At 40.0% G+C, this 17,352-nt stretch overlaps 2 protein-coding genes across 9 annotated transcripts in view; one reads left to right on the forward strand and one right to left on the reverse strand.

Moving 5' to 3' along the window:
- LOC148320307 (acetyl-CoA carboxylase) overlaps positions 1 to 1,795 on the forward strand; it is a 28,150-nt gene extending 26,355 nt beyond the window's left edge. For all 8 annotated transcript variants that reach the window (XM_088278808.1, XM_088278809.1, XM_088278810.1 and 5 more), the window contains one exon: positions 470 to 1,795. In XM_088278808.1, the coding sequence (XP_088134934.1) occupies positions 470 to 596 (127 nt within the window). In that variant the 3' untranslated portion in view covers positions 597 to 1,795. The remainder of the gene's footprint in view (positions 1 to 469) is intronic.
- Positions 1,796 to 11,245: 9,450 nt separating this feature from the next.
- LOC148320309 (LIM/homeobox protein Lhx1-like) lies at positions 11,246 to 15,885 on the reverse strand. The gene is made up of 5 exons (XM_088279688.1): positions 15,310 to 15,885; positions 14,633 to 14,853; positions 13,727 to 14,004; positions 13,242 to 13,398; positions 11,246 to 12,645 (listed from the first exon to the last, which is right to left on the reverse strand). The coding sequence occupies exons 1-5, from the start codon at positions 15,477 to 15,479 to the stop codon at positions 12,266 to 12,268; spliced, it is 1,206 nt and encodes a 401-aa protein (XP_088135814.1). The 5' UTR covers positions 15,480 to 15,885; the 3' UTR covers positions 11,246 to 12,265.
- Between the last annotated feature and the right edge of the window lie 1,467 nt (positions 15,886 to 17,352).

Genomic DNA, 17,352 nt, shown 5'->3' on the forward strand with positions numbered 1-17,352 from the left:
TTAAGTACATTTTTAAATAATTTGCATCAACCTCCTCAGAAATCGTAGAAATTGTTTTTGTTCAAACACATATGTAAATTAAAATTTTAAATATTCAATCATTGCAAAATATTGCAGCTTGGGTGCACCTACCTCTGGTCAAACCTTTCCAACGATTTATAGAATAAATCACTACTTTTGGCGTAGGCAACGTCGAGGCAATTGACTCTAGAGTTGCCTTTCAACAATGTCAAACCGCTTCCGCTTATGTTGACTTTATTGGCAGGAATTCAATTCATGTGTGCTTTTTTTTTTTTGGAAAATTGTTGCTCCAAGGTTCAGAAAAATTTCTGCAAAGCTAAATCCTGTCCTCTCTGTTCATAGCCATCTTTGAACAACGGAATCTGCTTAAAAAAAAATATAAATGTATCGTCATTTCACTTCATGAAGTTTTTATTTATCTTTTGTAAAATTGTCTTGTGCTTTGCAGCTTTGTTCAAGCCAACCCAGAGGTGGCAATGGATTCCATCGTGCACATGACCCAACACATCTCACCCACACAGAGAGCCGAGGTGGTGCGCATTTTGTCCACAATGGAGACCTCGGCCTCCTCATAGCCATGCGTCCACAGCCGTCCGGCTTTCGGAAATACATTTCAGAGGAGCCAACGTGAGGGCCCCCTTGGCAGCCGCCAGGGAACCAATGATCGTTGGTCATGATTCTCAGCTCTGTGATACTTTGTAAGTTGTCTCAACCACCAGTTTGGATACAAATGCATATTTTGCATTCCTGTTCAATTGGCACAAAACGACTAATCCTATTTGATAACCATTTGATCCGGTGTGAGGTTTGAACTAATGAACTGGAATGTTGTCATCTTCCAACGACTACATAATCCTTGTTAAATATTTCGTGGACAATGCCAGCAGCCTTGGTGAGAAAGTTTTTTTTTTTTTTTTTAAACTACCGACAAGGGTGCACTTAGTTACTGAGCAGAAAAATGGCAGGGACGTTCGAACCCATTTGGACAGAAGAGCACAGCGGGGAGCAAAAGGAGCCCTTTTAGACGCTGACTGCTTCCTCGTTCTCCTGCAGTGAACACAAAACTACAGCTGTCCCTTCTGTTCCAGCTTCATGCTGCTCCACATGCACTTTAGACTGCGTCGCTGTTCACATTGCATACGGAAGCAAACGTGCTCTCACGCTAAATGTGGTATCCATGTCATCGCTGTTACACACACACACACACACACACACAGTGGACAGATTGAAATGGAATGGGAAATGGGAATGGTACGACATACAGGGATGATATTAACTTTGTTCTTTTCTCACATTTAGTATCTTATTACTCTCCGAAACAATCATTGATGAAAATAGCGTTATTTTTCTTTTGTTTTTATAATAGAAAATATTTTGAATACATGATGAGATGATTTCTGTTCAGTGATTCATGTAATCCATGTTAACTGTGTTTATTTATAAGATTTTGTACTAAATGTCTTTATTTTTAATAACAGTTGAGTCTTAATTGCAAATTTCCAACTTTTTTTTTTTTTTCTTTAAAAAGGTACTTTGTGACAACTTACTGCACACATTTAGCGAAACAGCACTGTCATGTTGAACTCAATCCTTGACATCTCAGCCTCATTTTCATTTTCCAATTTGAAAAAGACTTTGTGCTCAGTGCTGTGCCTTTTTTTTTTTTTTTCCTTGACCTGTGCTGACTTGCCAGTCAGTTGCTTTGTAACACAAACCGTAAAGTCATGCTGAAATAATGACATGTTAGCAATCTAAATAAAGCTTAGCCGCCATTCTCCTGTCTGTCATATCGTACTTCTTTGAACACATCGGGTTCTTACATGTATATATAAACGTGATCACCAGGACAGATCCTTGCATCACTGAAAGCATCTTTAAATTGGAGCAGTCCGAACAGGGACCATCACTCTGGGGAGACATTTTCTGATTACTCGAAAAATGATACTCTTCGCATTCCTTAACCCAGATGATTAAAGTGTCTTCCACCCCCCCCCCCCCTTGCCGTTTAAACTTCAACAGTCTTAAGAAGGATGAAACGGATCAAACAAATACTGAGGGAGCTATCTCGTCCCTTTATTTATTTAATTTTGTCTTATTTCGTTTGTATCATCCCCTCGGCTCTGTCAACTTTGTTATCGTCCCACCAACAAATATGTAGGACAAATTGAGTTGCATGTGCCCAATACCCACAACAATTACGTGCAGTCCTAAAAAGAAAAAAAAAGTCATTTGGCGCTATAATTGGAAATGTGTGTTGTGTGTTCCCCCTTGTCTCCCACAGGGTTTTGCTCATTTGTGGTGGTGTGCGCGGCGGGATAATTCTTTTGATCAGTGACAAAATGCAGATTCATTTTCTTTCTCAAGACACTTGAGTAGCAGAAACGGCATTGTTAGGCGGAACTTGCACATTACCAAATCTTTTCTTTTCTAACAGCGGTAACGTAAAAGGGGCGATGATTGTTTAACATTAAAGTCAAATTGCAAAACACAGATTAAACAAGATGGTTTTATTCCGACATATGTCATTTTGTTTATAAAAAATAGCGGGGAAAAAAAACATGTGCTTCACACCTTATGTCCTGAATACAAATCCTGACTCAGGTCCCCCTTTTGTGGGGTTTGCAGGTTCGCCGCCTTCCTCCCATATTTCAAGGGTGTATCTAAATTTTCACACAAACTCGGATAGGGTTTCACACATTTGCGGCCCGCATGCTCTAGAAAATAAATGATTAAGAGTTCAAGACTCCAATGTAACGGGGAAGAACCAGTCACGTTTCAAATTAAAATAATTTTCAGCCTCCAATAATGAGTAATCCGGAAGTTTAGTGGGGTCATCATTTTTTTGGTCCAGGCCTGCTTTTATTTATTTATTTGTTTTCATGATTCTCTTTAACCACAATTAGAAAAAGTGAAAAAGAATTTTTAATATTTCCAATTACTTTTGTCAGTTGTAAGTTATTTAAGAGATCATTGGGGGATTTATTTTTTATTTTTTTTTATTACCAAGGGGGGTACTCACTAAATTTTATCTACTTGTAAATAAATATAAACCCACAGACATCATGCATGTCAGGAAAATCTTAGCAGTCATCCGATCATCGCTGGGAATTGGGTTCAACATGTAGCTCTCGTTAGCCCAGCGCCTGGCCCTCGTGATCAACTCAGCTGTTTGTCATCTATTTGATTTGCCGGTGGCTATTTAAGTCACCTGTGACTTGACGTCTTTTGCATTTGTGGTTGTCCATGCTTTTGTGTTTTGTCGTCTGATTTCATGCTGTTACTTTTATAGATACCTGTGATGGAAAATGTTTGCTGGATTTTTGCTGTTTGTCTCTGATAAATATTCTCAAGTATACACAAACTATGTATAAAGCATGTATTTCATGATTGTGATTTGCTGTTTTTGCAGCGGGAACTGTTGGCAGGAAACTAATTGTGGAAAAAAAAAAACCTTTGGAAAAAAAAAAAAAAAACGACTGCAATGAGATTGAAATGAAGGAATTAAGATAGCTCAGAGGGGAGACTCTATCATGCATCTGGGGAGAACCATAATTCCACATTCATGTCTCAATGGCTTGACAGCACTTGAGAGACAATGCATCTGACCCAGATGCAGGATTCCAATTAGCCGGCTGTATGCAACAGTTGAGATGAAACGCGAACGGGGTCTTTACAGAGCCCCTGGGCTGGCTGATTACTGCCTGAAAACAAAAAGTCTTTTGCCCATGATAAAGAGTCGACTGACGCACGGGGAGTGTGAGGCCCCAGCTGTTCTCCATCTCTCTCCAGGCTGAGGGTTTCCAAAGAAAAGATCCTCCATGCTTGCCCGCCTGCCTTTTTATGTTTGGACCACATAGCAAAATGTACGCCGGCTCAAGTTGCGTTTAGATGCTTTAAATGTGTTTTCGAAGTTGCTTCACTCGTCACTCACGGACCTTCTCCCGTTTCATCTCATCCCTATCCAGTTCACCCTCACATATTGTCAAATTCAGATCGTTGCTGATTTCTTTCGGAGGAACCATTCATCCGTTATTTAATGAAAATGGCATCTTGATGCCAAAGAACTTTGTTAAAGTGGGTTGAGGAGCTTCATTTAGACAAAAGTAGTGCTTTGCTATATCTTGTGGCATCTATAGGCAATAGAAAGCGTTGCCAGATGCTCACAAATCTTTTTTTTTTTTTTTTTCATTTTTGGAGATCGGCACATGGAGCCCACTCTTGTATGATGACTCTGAATTTTTGTCTGATTTTATTTCTTAATTATTGAGTGGAATTCTGAATTCATTTTCGTTATTAATTATTTTAATCCATACCAGAATGTAACCGAGAAAGTAACATTGAAAACTTGCTGGTCTGCGCTGTACGCTTTCACAGTATTTGAATTATCTTTTTTTTTTTTTTAATTTATTCATTTATTTATTTTTTTTTATCACATCGCATCTTGATGGACTGTGCAGTTGTACTTGATGCATTTTCTCTGAATCATTATACACCTCCGTAATATTAAACAAATGGATTTCCTGCGCAACGCTGTCAGTAAATGCATTGAAAGAATAAACGAAGAGAGTCATGAATAATTTGGATTATTGCACAATCCTTAATTTCAAACAAGATGCGTAGACATCAACAATGTCCTCGCACATTTCCAAAGCAGCTTACTTTACACTGGAGAGTAAAAAGGGTATTAGTGTCCCAGTGTTTTTACAGAGAGGAAGCGAGGATGCGAATCTCTTTGGGGGCGGCTTGTCAGCCAGCTGCACCACGGGCTTAATCCCCAATCCATGTTTAAAATGTGTCACAGGGGTCAAAGATTTCAACACCCGGTGATCATCACCCACATAATGCACACATTGTCATTCTGCCAGGGCTTGGCAAACATCGGCTGAGGGCTTGTGACTCACGAAAGACGGGGATGAGGTCCAGACACACCTGCTTCAGCCGGGAACAAGACAGGAGCATTTTTCATTACATCTCCTTGAAGGTGATTCGGAGTAATTGCTTTAAAAAAAAAAAAAAAAAGCCCACAGAGTAAAATAAACAGATACGCTGATTATGATGACTTTTTTTTGTAAAATCCTAAACGATGATATATTGATAAATGTCGTGCATGTGCCGTATACGAGAAAAGAATGTGTTTCCTATACACTGCAGCCCCTCCCCTCTCCAGTCCCCTCACACGTCTGACATTAACATTCATGGAGCCAGTGAAGTGTGGCGAGCCGCGCACATCGAGCCGTTTGACGAGATGTGTGGAGGAGGAGAGAAAAGGTGCCGGTGATGTGTGTGTTTGTGCGTGTGTGTGTGTGTTGGGGGGGGGGGGGGGGTGTTGCTGGCTAGATACGAAGAGGGATGAAGCGTAGAGGCCCTGACTTAGGTTAGTGGTAAAAAACAGACACGCTAGTGAAGAATTGTAGGAAAGGTCAGCAAGCAAGGTGGAGCATCTTGGGCCATAGATCACGATTATTACTGTGGGTCATTGTCTGGTGCAGAAATTATAAGGGCAGGGGGGCCGTCTGCATGGCAGGGGGAAAAGTGGGCAAGGGTAAGAGGAAATCGTTGGAAACCGATGCAGTGTCTCGGCAAAAAAAAATCATTCCCGATTTTATTTTAGCATGTGTGCTTTTGTTTGGTTGGGTAGTTCTGAAATTTGGATTTCAAAGTAGGGTTGACCCTTGCTCGTCGTGGGGGGACAAACATATATATATATATATATATATATATATATATATATATATATATGACAAATGGTTATTTTTTTAACTAATTAATCACAAAAAATTCCATGATTAATTGTGATTAATCACATTTTTCAACTACTATTTTTTGCGAAGCTTATAACCGATATTTACATTTTCTCCCCGTGCCTGTGCGGGTATTGTCCGGGTACTCCGGTTTCCGTCCAAAATCCCCAAAACACGCATGGTAGTGTTGATTGACGACTCTAAATTTGTCCCCAGGTGTGTTTGTGTTTGTGTGCCCGGTGGTTTTCTGGCAGCCGGTTCAGGGTGTTCCCCACCTACAGCCCGAAGGCAACTGGGATAGGCTCCAGCACCCTCGTGAGGAGAAATAATGGATGGACGTTTGAGATGTTTCTGAAAGGATATGAGCATCGTAAGCGTCGCAATAATGTCGATGCATACGTGATGCACGGTTGCTGACAATCCGTTCTTCATGCGGTCCACCTGCAGCAGCGCTTTTTTTGAAAGGTCGGATCTATTAAAATGCATACATTAGGTGGTATCAGTGGAGCGTGTAAAGCCATCTCCCTATGGAAATGTTGGTTTACTCTTTCTCGTGCGCTCTGTACAATGGTTCCATGTATGCCCGATGTCCTTTGGGCCTGAAGGACAAAGACAACCAGACGTTGCGGCAGGCACAAACGTGTGACTTTTAAAATCGACACATGATGTTTGAACCTTGAAAGGAAATAACTCACTGAAAGTGCTTTTTTTTTTTTGTGAACGTACTTGAATATATTTAAATATGGTACAAGTGTGGCTCTTATCAGTTTGAGACGGCTCTCGCCTCACAGCAGTACAGAGCCCGAGTGTAGACTTGGCAGAAGCGTGTCTGCTGGTCTGCTAGCCGCCAACCCTACCTCAACCAGGCCACACACACACACACACACACACACACACACACACACCACAAACGTCCGTTTTTGCCGAGCAGACTCTTTCCCACACGAACGTTTCATGCTCGATTGCAAACGAGAGAATCATCAAGCTCATACGCTCATGGCTGCCTTTCTTTGTCCGTCTTCTGCATAACGATGCAAAATCCGTCATGTAAACTTTACAGCGCAAAAGTCCAAGGTGATCGTTCAATTGATTGCCGGCAAGTTTTAAACGTGTTTATTTGCTCATTCATTTAAAGGAAGACTCAATTCCATTAAATAGTCATATGAATAAAAATAAACACTTTCAACTGTGTAATTTCAGTAGTATAACTTGCAACGATTTCCAAGACAATGAGAAGTTCAAAGTGAGAAGAGATTTGTGGAGCGCTACATGCCTTTTGTCAGCTGGTCTGCTTTTGACGTCGCCATTTGAATTCCGTTTGCATTTTGAATCCCTTTTCCAGATCCTCACCAAAATGAATGGAAACCAACAGAAGTTTTGTGAAAAATCATTATTCATGATTTTTTCGCCATAAACTACTGTATATCCATTTTCCGATTTACCGTGGCACAATTTACACTGATCGCTTTGAAAAGGGTAATTAAAACCCCAAAGCGAGTGACTCGCTTCAAGAATGCATCCAATTTATTTTTTATAAAATCATCTTTTTGCTCCAAACGATATCTCATTTCACAGGATTCTCCCGATATCGTCGTACCGCTGTCGCAAAACGGCAAACATTGTCCGATGCTATCGTTCTCCATGACAAGCGTGCAGCGTCAACGTCTAAGTCAATATTACTTCACAGTGCCGATGCTAGCGTAGCGGGAAATTTCAATCCATTGTCTTTATAATCTCCAAAAATGTCGCGCAAGTGATATGGTGATTAAAGTCGTAACAAGCGTATCTGCCTTGACTTTTGTGAGCAAATGACTTGTCAATAGCTATAACACGCTCTTACATCTTGTCAGCCCTTGGCCTTGCCGACGGAAAGAGAGAAAGTAGGTGGGGAGCACTTAGGATTCTGTCTTCTTCAACTTTAATCAAAAGTACACTGACGTGCCGCAGCTCCCTCCCTCTCTGTCATAATAATGGGCCGCTAAAAATTCAGGAGGCAGGCTCCACATCAATCACTCGCCAGATTTGAGTCCAATGCAATAAATATGTAAATGAGGAGAAGCCAATGTCTCGTAGCTTTGAGATCAGCACAAGAAGGGGAGGGGGTGGGGGGGGGTTGAACGGGCCGGGGTACTGTATTAATTGCCCGTGGCCAGAGGAATCCTATTACTGTGGGCATTGATTATAAAATTGTATGTGTGAGTGATTTTCATGCAGAAAGTGGACTAGCAAGCCTGAAGCCAAAAGTAAAGAAAGGGTCAAATTAGCAAATGGAAGCAGATTGTTCAAGTGACTAAAAGGAAGCCGCAATGACAGAAAGGCCAACTCTAAATTTGCACAAGATTGCGATTTGAATAGAATTTGAAAAGAGTCCGCCTCCCCGCCAAACCGGAAAACGACGTTTTCAATGCACTCTTGAAGTGTCAACAATTGTCATTTTGGCTCGAAGCAGTTTTATGACATGCGTTCCTTGTGCAGTTGCAAAAAAAATCAAGTTAGTAAAACCTTTCCAATGACCTGGATTTCTGCAGAAATTGCTCATAAAATGTGCTCGTCTAATTCCTTTTAAATTCATCGCAGGGAAGTCGCACGGACTGCTAGTGATGGGAACAACAACTCTTTTAAGTGGAATGGATTATTTAAAAATGCCGTCCCCAATTTTAATAGCAGACCATTTATAGAAAGTATGGTTGGAGAAAAAAAAAATAATAATCACTTCAGGAAGTGATCTATTCAATCCCGTTTTTTTTTTGTTTTGTTTTTTTGGAACGAAACACTTAGGGCCGCCACGACATCGCCGTCTACATGAAGTCCATGCTGGAGATGGACGCACGCAATTTTATTTATTTTTATTGAAATTTTTATTCGTCTAAAATTTGAATGTTACCCTCTTATGAGCATTTGAATTGGTACCAGAACCTATCGATAACAGTTTAGAACTGTAAGAAAAGGTTGCACAGGAGCAACAGAGTTTGTTCCACAGCAAAAGCAAAAGTTGCCAAACAACCGTTTATTGTACAAATACAAAGATGAAGGTTGAGCCCACTGTTACTAGAAGCACAGTCAGCTTGGTGTAAATTGATTTGCTGGTCTGGTGTTTGACTTGCAAATCTCTCTCTTAATCAAGGCATTTTGCTCAGATAAACAGGGATTAGTTTGATTAACAGCGTGGCATAATCTCCTACCAGGGAATGGAACCGTAGATGACTTTCCATTGTGCTTAATTCACACCAAATAAAAAAAAACAAAAAACATTTGAATCACAGATGCATACATTTCAGGTTTTATCGTTGTTTTTGTTCTTCTCTATAAACTTGCCGAGTTATTATTCCAAACGATAATTCAATGACACGTTGCCGTTGTTTGGAAGAATATAACAGGTATGTTTGTGTCTGTGTTTTCATTTTTCTACATGCTTTTCTCTAGGTTTCTCTGAAATTGAAATTGAACACGGTGGTGGCAAGCTGGCAAATAAATGAAAGTTGTTTTGTTGAATTTTCCTGCAAGAATATGGAAACGCCGCAGCCCTTGCTTGCCCGTTGCCGTTTCCCCTTTCCCAGCCTTGGCTGGACGGAACGATGGCTCAGCCCCAGCTTGCATTGCCGCAGTCATTTCCAGCCATATGTACCTCCCCTTTTGACCTCATCTGGATTGTGCGAGCAACACATCGGAGGAGAAAATGAATCTTAAAAACGTCCCCTCGGTGCATGCTTCCCTGCAGTTTATGGTTTACAACCCTCTGGGCTTTCTAAGCCCCCGCCCCCACCCCCTACCTCCCCCGACGGCTCCACGGCCTCAGTGGTTACAGTCAGCAGTCTTTTGTGCGTCCTTTATGTTTAAGGTATTGACTTTTTGCCGTCAGACAATCTGTGATGCTTTAATGTGGCTGTCAGATCATATTTGCAGATGTAAATGTGTCTTTATAGAAGCGTATATTCGACGACAGCCAAGTTATATCCTGCATTCGTTTATTTACGACGCCTTCTCAAACAACAAAAGCTGCCGAATGAATATTTCTTGGCGTTTTCACGTCCGCTCATGTGCAATGATCACATTGAGGCTGAATTTGCAGGTCCAAGTGCCGAATTCCAATTTAGGCGAGATTTTCTTTTTTTCTATTTAAATTTCAATTGAACACGTATCCAATATGGCCGCGCTTACACTGAAGGGAAATGCGAAATGTGCGCCGATGAGCCAATTGCAAATTCATTCATTTCACTTTTTTCCCACATACACGGTAAATATCGCAATTTGCCACGTTCGACTTTTGTCACCAAATATATGCAAAATAGCTCAGAATGATAAGGATGCTGAATTTTACTTTAAACGCGCTCATTTAAAAAAAAAAAATCCATTCTTTACAGTCCCCAAAAAAACAAATTTCAGAGCTTCAATCCTGTTCCTCGAGAGCCGATATCCTGTTCTGTTTTCCATCTCCCTGCTGCAACACACCTGATTCAAATAATCAGGATTGCTATCCAGCTGGTGACGATTATCATTTGAATCAGGTGTGTTGTCGCAGGACGAGATGGAAAAAACAGACAAAAAAGCGGCCCTGGAGGAAGAGGATTGAAGACCACTGCTCTCATCAGAAAATCTGCAAGGCTTCCAGGTGTGTTCATCGAGTTTCCACAACAATGTTCGATTAATAAAAGCGCAAAATGGACCACAAACGCGATTGCCTCCTGTAGATATCAGCGAGTATGGTTTATTTTTCATAAGTTGAGTCACCGAGATTCTCCACCGATAAATATCACGGATACAACTCTGTAATAGTTGACTCACGGTGACTCTTTGATCAACTCAATCTTTTTTTTTTTTTTTTTTCCAGTTTCTCTGCGCGGTCACGGCCCTGCTCGAGATTATTGACGGGCCACATGTTGGTGAGCCTTCGTGTCAAGCCACAAATCAAAATTCAAAAATTCCCACCTGAGCTGCAAAAGGAAGTTTTGGGGGTTTGGGAAAACGCTTTTTGCCACGGAGCAAATATTTGACAGTGTGTGCAAACATGAATTTATGGCACAAGTAGAAAGTTGGTGCCTCTTTTTTTTTTTTTTGCGTGATTTTTATTGTTTGCTCTCAGTTTTTAAGATACATGTGGGTCACTCTCGAAAGAAAAATAGCAGGCTGGCAAATCTAAAATGTTTATGAACGCTTTGGCTTCAGTCAAAGCAAACAAAGGTTTTAGTTTTTTTGACGAACTGTTTGCTCATTGGTCGAGAAGTTCCGGCTTTGAATTTCAACTCCGGCTGGTTTCATGTCATGTTGCTGTGCGATTTCTTGTTTGACGTTTACTTTTGTTGTCACCTGGTTTGCGAAACAACGTCCAGAAATTCAGATCATGTCGAGCCCTAAGAAAAAGGAACGCTTCCGTTGTATCCGGTCCACATCATTTTATTTGACTTCATCTTTTATGTAACACAATAAAACATACAAAACTATTTCCAAAACATGTTGACATATTGACTGCAAATATGGGCGCAAAGGATTCCAGTCGGTCTTTGAACGCGTGAAGCTCTTATTTGTGTCCAAAGTCAAGTTCCTACAAATAACAATCAGAATGCGTTTTATCATACAGTGAATGGTCGGAAACTTCCGTCTCAGCCTTATTTCGACAATCAAATCATGACAAACATTCGCTACTGCTGGCGTTACGCATACAAATTTGTCTTAGTTGTGTTTTGTTACAGTATTTATTTATTTTATTTTTTTTTCAAACTGAGGACTTCATCAAGAATTCGCTCCCACTTGACGAGTTGTGTTGTTTCATCATTCGCCAACAAGCGTTGTTTCCAATAAGTTTTTGTCCGTCTTTCTGCTCCGGAATCCATCTCAACAATCAATCGGGTTTTATACAGTGATATTGAAATACTGGGGCTCAAAGTAAACATTTGACTGCCCTTCATTTTTATTCTTTATTTATAACGTTGAACTCGTGACCGGTTTCTATACAAAATGCTTTCTTGCAGACGTCACATGTCCTATTGAAGGCAAAAACTGTTTGGACACAAATGAAATTTGAAAAAGCAAAGCGTAGACAGTCCTGAGAGAGCTTTTTTTGGTCAAATGCGACAAACTTGACAATCACAATCTAAAACCTTGTATTCACCATTAGCTGTAGGGAGCTGCTTTTTAATACTGAACGGTGATTTTTTATTTTTTTTTTTTATTTAATTTTTTAATGAGGAGAAGCAGAAAATACCATGAATGGATAAATGGATTTATGTGAATAGACGACATAAAATGATGTGACGTGTCCAAAATGACAATATGTGTGAGTTTATTGCTCGAGCCAAGATTTTGAGCACTATCCAGCACTTTGTCCCATTTGAATACAATCGACTGCACAGAATCACGTTGAAGAATAATTTTTGACTTTCATAAAAAAAAAAAAAAAAAAGAAAGAAATACAAATTTAAATAAAATACATAAATATGTAAATAAATGCTTAAATAAATAAATAAATAAATAAATAAAGTGATGATTTGCCTTCAAAACGCCCGGCGTTACCACACAGTTCCTTCGCTCACCTCGGACGAGGGCTGCGACAGTTGGTTGGTGTATCCGTTGTCGCCGAGGGTGATGGTGGTGAAAGGCGTGCTGGGCCCGCACATCTCACTGGAGATGCTGTGCATGGAGCCCGGTCCGTTGGGCTCCGGGCTGGGTGAGTTCACCGGGTGGTGTGACACGCTGTCGGGGTAACACTGGACCTCTCCCGGGCAGTGGTGCCCACCGGGGTGGCGGTGCTCGATGGCCCCTAAGGGGGTGCCGGCGGGGATTGCTGAGGGGACGAAGCCCAAGTCTGCTGGTGTCTGCGCCTGGGATGATGGTGGGCCTTGGTAGTATTCATAATTCCCGCCAGGGGCATAATATTCACCGGGATAATCTGCGTTCATTCAGAAGGGACATTAGAAATGAATTGGGGGGGAAAATAGACAATAAGTTGCCACATTAGGAACACAGTATAATAAGATTGTATTATAAGGTTGCGCTGGTGTGGTTAAAATCTTAAGGGTGGTAGTCAACATCAACTAAATGAATAACTAAATCTGAAGAATCCATTACAAATAGGAAAAATTCCGATTGACTATCAAAGAGATTTTCTTTCAACAATGCAATTATTTTATCTGTATTTTGACACTCTTTAAATATTTTCAAAAATTTACAATCAAAATATTTTAAAACTCAATATATACATTGTGGTCACCTTGGAAAAATTCGGATGACGTGCACTATAATAAAAATGTCAGATTACTGAAATCTTCCTCACACTGTCAATCACAAATTACTTTTGTTTTTACTCAGGAATTTGAAAGCCATCTTGGTCAAACGCTCCACAACTACAGACGTATGAAATTAAATATTGTAAATATGTAACATCAGAAATACATGCACGATGTAACTGACAAACGAGCAGGGATACGTCATGCAATTGAACAAACAGATGCAATATGAAGAAATGTTATTTGCTGTACGACTGACCTCCATAGTAGGAGAAATGACCGAGCTCCGCGGTGTCCACTCTCTCTCCCAGAGCTCGCATCCTTCTCGGGCTTCGGAAGAACATGTGTCTCCTGGCACTAAGCGCACTCAGTTGCTTCATGCGCCTCTCTTTGGACCTCCGGTTTTGGAACCACACCTTTTGAAAAACGAGATGACGTTCGGAAAATAGTTCAAGATACAAATAGAAAAAAAAAACTACCGAGACAGTCCGTTTGCGCAATTGAAGATTCCACTTTTAAGCGTAAATCATAATTATATATATTTTTTTAGATTTTAATTTTAAGTATACTGCACGGAGTTGCGAGAAAATGTTGATTTTATTTCTTGTTTACGCTCAACTCACAGATGCATTAAAGGAAGAATTGCCAACTGCGTGCGTAAAAGCCAAAATCCAGCGCACGAATTTCCACGTTGAATTCCAGTCGGGCAAAAGTCTCCGTTTTGTATTTTTCTGCTGCATTTACCTGAATGACCCTCATGTTAAGACCGGTCTCCCGCGACAGCTGCTCTCGGATGTGTCTGGTGGGCTTCGGTGTGGCCGCGAAAGCCGCTTTCAGCGTCTCCAGCTGCTTGGCCTTGATGGTGGTCCGAGGCCCGCGTCTCTTTCCGACGGCGCCCTGCTCGTCGTTCTCGTTGGGGCCAGTGTCTTTGTCCGACAAATGACCCGCTTCCGAGTCCTTGCAGTCATCCTGTTGCAGGTCCTGGGAGTCCGGAGATAAACTGGGCTCGCTACACGTCGTCACTGGCAATTGACGCAAAGCAAACACATGGCGCACTTTAGCGAACTCTTTCGAAAAGGCAGACTTTGTCACGTGACGGTTTTAATTATTTTAGGATTCAAAGGAACTCGATTTAATTTTACAGAAGCGGAACAATTATGACTACGATTCCCGAGTATATGAATGTAATAAAGTCTAATAATAGTCCGAGTGGGCTGGAAGAAATGTGGCCTCTTATAAAGCGTGTAACACGTTTTGTTACTCAAATCCAACAATATTTTAAATTATGTTTTTGCCACCGTAAGCCACGTATAATTGCAAAATGGAATTCCCTTTTAAAGGTTTTTCTAATGACGTCACTGTATAAATTCATCCCATTTAAATGTAAATAATATTGTGAGTTGGAAATACGCTACAGTTTGGCATCTCAACAAATAAGAATAAAACAAGACCAAATATGGACTGAGCAAAAGATACGAGTCGCAAATTATGTCGATAATTGAAAATTAAAACACATGCAATGATCGAATATATTACATCGATCAGAAATGATCTTGTTACAATAATAATAATAATAATAATAATAATAATAATAATAATAATAATAATAATAATAATAATAATAATAATAATAATAATAATAATAATAACCTGAGAGGTGAATGGTGTCTTTGCCGTTGTTGTTATGATAGTCCTCCTTACAAACGAACTTGAATTCGTCCAGGATGTAGAGCTCCTCGCCGGTGGACAACTGCTTGTTGCACATCACACAAGTGAAACAGTTGAGGTGGAACACTTTACTCTTGGCCCTGCGGACAAGATCGCTGGGCAGAATCCCCTGGGAGCAACCTCCACACTTGGTCCCAAATCTCCTGCGGCCGGCAAGAAAACAGTAGAGCTATTCGTGTGCGACAAGACAGTACAGGGCGATGGAGTCATTTGCTATTATTATTATTATTATTATTATTATTATTATTATTATACAATGCTACATAAACACTGAGTGCTGTAAAGTCTTCAAAAAGAAAACAAAGGCAGTGTATTGCATTAAAATGCAAAATTGAAGAAACCTAAAAATAAAAATACAAAAAAATAATACGCTCCAAAAAAAACATAGAATAAGTACAGACATATTTACAATTACAATGCAAGTTTTTATTTGAAATTATACATCCCATACGGGCAATTTTCCTTAATTCATACCCTGTTTTACGTTATTATTATTATTATTATTATTATTATTATTTAGGTATTTCCTCATTTTCGTTTTCTCTTTACCATAGATAGATAGATAGATAGATAGATCATTTGATATGCTCGACTCTTACCTAAAGAAGTCATTCTTGCAGTAGAGTCTGCCCTCTCGTGAAAAACACTTTTCTGTCAGAGTGCACTTGCATTCGCAGCACTGCACGCACTGAACGTGCCACGGTCGGTCCAGAACTTTGAGCAAGAACCGATCTACAATTGGTTTTTCGCAGTTGGCGCAATGAATCATCGTGCAGGGTTAATTCCAATAAATAAATATATAAATATATATTTTACACACAGTGCTTTGGGGTGTATTCCAGTCTCCCGCGTCACCTCGGCGTTCTTATCCTGGGATCCCCGTGCATCCAAGTCAATGTGAATAATGACAAGGATTATCCAACCGATTTAAAAGATGTCAAAAGAATCCACACGAGACCCACGGCTCCAAACAACAGGTCATCTGTTGAAAAAAGACTGGTAGACAACATTTCTGTCATAAACACGAAAACAAGCGGCGGGCCAATCAGGATGATCTCGTCAGTGGCCAAGAGTCAACATCAACCCGAGCCTGCGTGTCAGTATATCCCGGATTGCATCAAGACGAGAGGAAAAAATACCGAGTTGTTCTGTCAGTGTGTCCAACCTTGCCATTTGAGTCCCATTTTCTCTCTGTTGTAACATCAGTACAGAAAGACGCACTAATGAGCTCCCTGCTGAGCGAGCAGCCAATCACATACCGAGATATCGGTGACGTCACGAAGACGGAAGCCAATAAAAAGGTTTTTTAAATTCCACACTTCTCAAGGAAACACCAACTACAGCTAATTTTATTTTATCAAGCTACGTGCTCATTTATTTTAATAACATGAATAAAAATAAATAATTTAAAATAAACATTTTTAATAGAAAATATAATCAATAATAAAATATTAAAATGTCTTACCATATTTTACAGCTGGAGAGAAAATAACAACTCACATAATCGTATTTGCATCCTCAACTTTTTATTTTTTTTTTTGCGCGCGTTTTAAACCGTCACACATTTCAGGCATACATGACGACCACATGACGACTCAAGTGCTGAATAAAATCATTCGAACTATACCACCAAGCTTTACATCCACACATGGCCCTTGCATTAGTCTTCATTTGGCTTCAAAGGACAAGGCTGATTAGCAGCAATAATTTCTGACCATATAGGCAACATTTGAGATGTTATCATACTGGGATGGCGCCAGTGGGATGAAGATTGCGCCATTTTAGTTCATGTACCAAGTCACTGCTCATTCATGATTGGGGATCTTTTGAAGTTCTTGAAAGAGGCATCACACTGCAAAGGAAAGTCAGCTTTGTAGTTGTCCGTCCACAGATGGAACATTAAATTGACTGATATGTAGATTTTGCAGTACAAATTGGAAGATCCGCTTGAGAAAAAAAAAAAAGTTCAACGTCCTCAGTCCAAATCAATGTTAAATAGTTGTTGGAAAGAGAATTTTGTGAGAACATTTGAAATGTTAAGCAGCATATTTTTATTCAGCCACTTGCACTTGAGCTCCATCCATTCACACCTCACAAAAAAAAAAAAATGTCATGTACATGATCTGAAAAAAAAAGTCAACCACTAAATATTTTAGAGCGTTCACGTAAATATTATGAATAATTCAGTTACTTTTTACATTAATTGAATTTGATTTGTTACTTGGCAAGCAGTACAAATTGTCTGGCAGCATCGTTTTAGTGAATTTTAACGACATTCTCTGCCATTTTTTTTTTGATTGGCCTGACTCCAGGTTCATTAAACCATAGTCACGTGACTTGCAATTCCGACTCGTTAAAAGGCAGCCAATTTACAACTCGATGGTGAGATTTATAATGTGTTGTTGTGTTTTTTTTTTTTTTTTTTTTAAGAAAAAGGTACAAACACTATTCATGATTATAACACAAACAATCCTAAAAAGCAGGAGGTACAAAGCAATTATCATGGTGGCATTCCAAGTGCGAGAGTGGATAAGTGTCTCCCTCTAGGTCTGTTTTTTTTTTTTTTTTTTTTCCACTGTAGGTGTTGATGAGCCACCCTGCCCAGGGTGCTGAGCCCCCTTCGCTGCGACTCGCAAGAGGTC

Source organism: Idiotropiscis lumnitzeri, chromosome 17 (assembly GCF_059441095.1).
Source record: "Idiotropiscis lumnitzeri isolate Australia: NSW breed Sydney's pygmy pipehorse chromosome 17, RoL_Ilum_1.0, whole genome shotgun sequence".
Classification (NCBI taxonomy): domain Eukaryota; kingdom Metazoa; phylum Chordata; class Actinopteri; order Syngnathiformes; family Syngnathidae; genus Idiotropiscis; species Idiotropiscis lumnitzeri.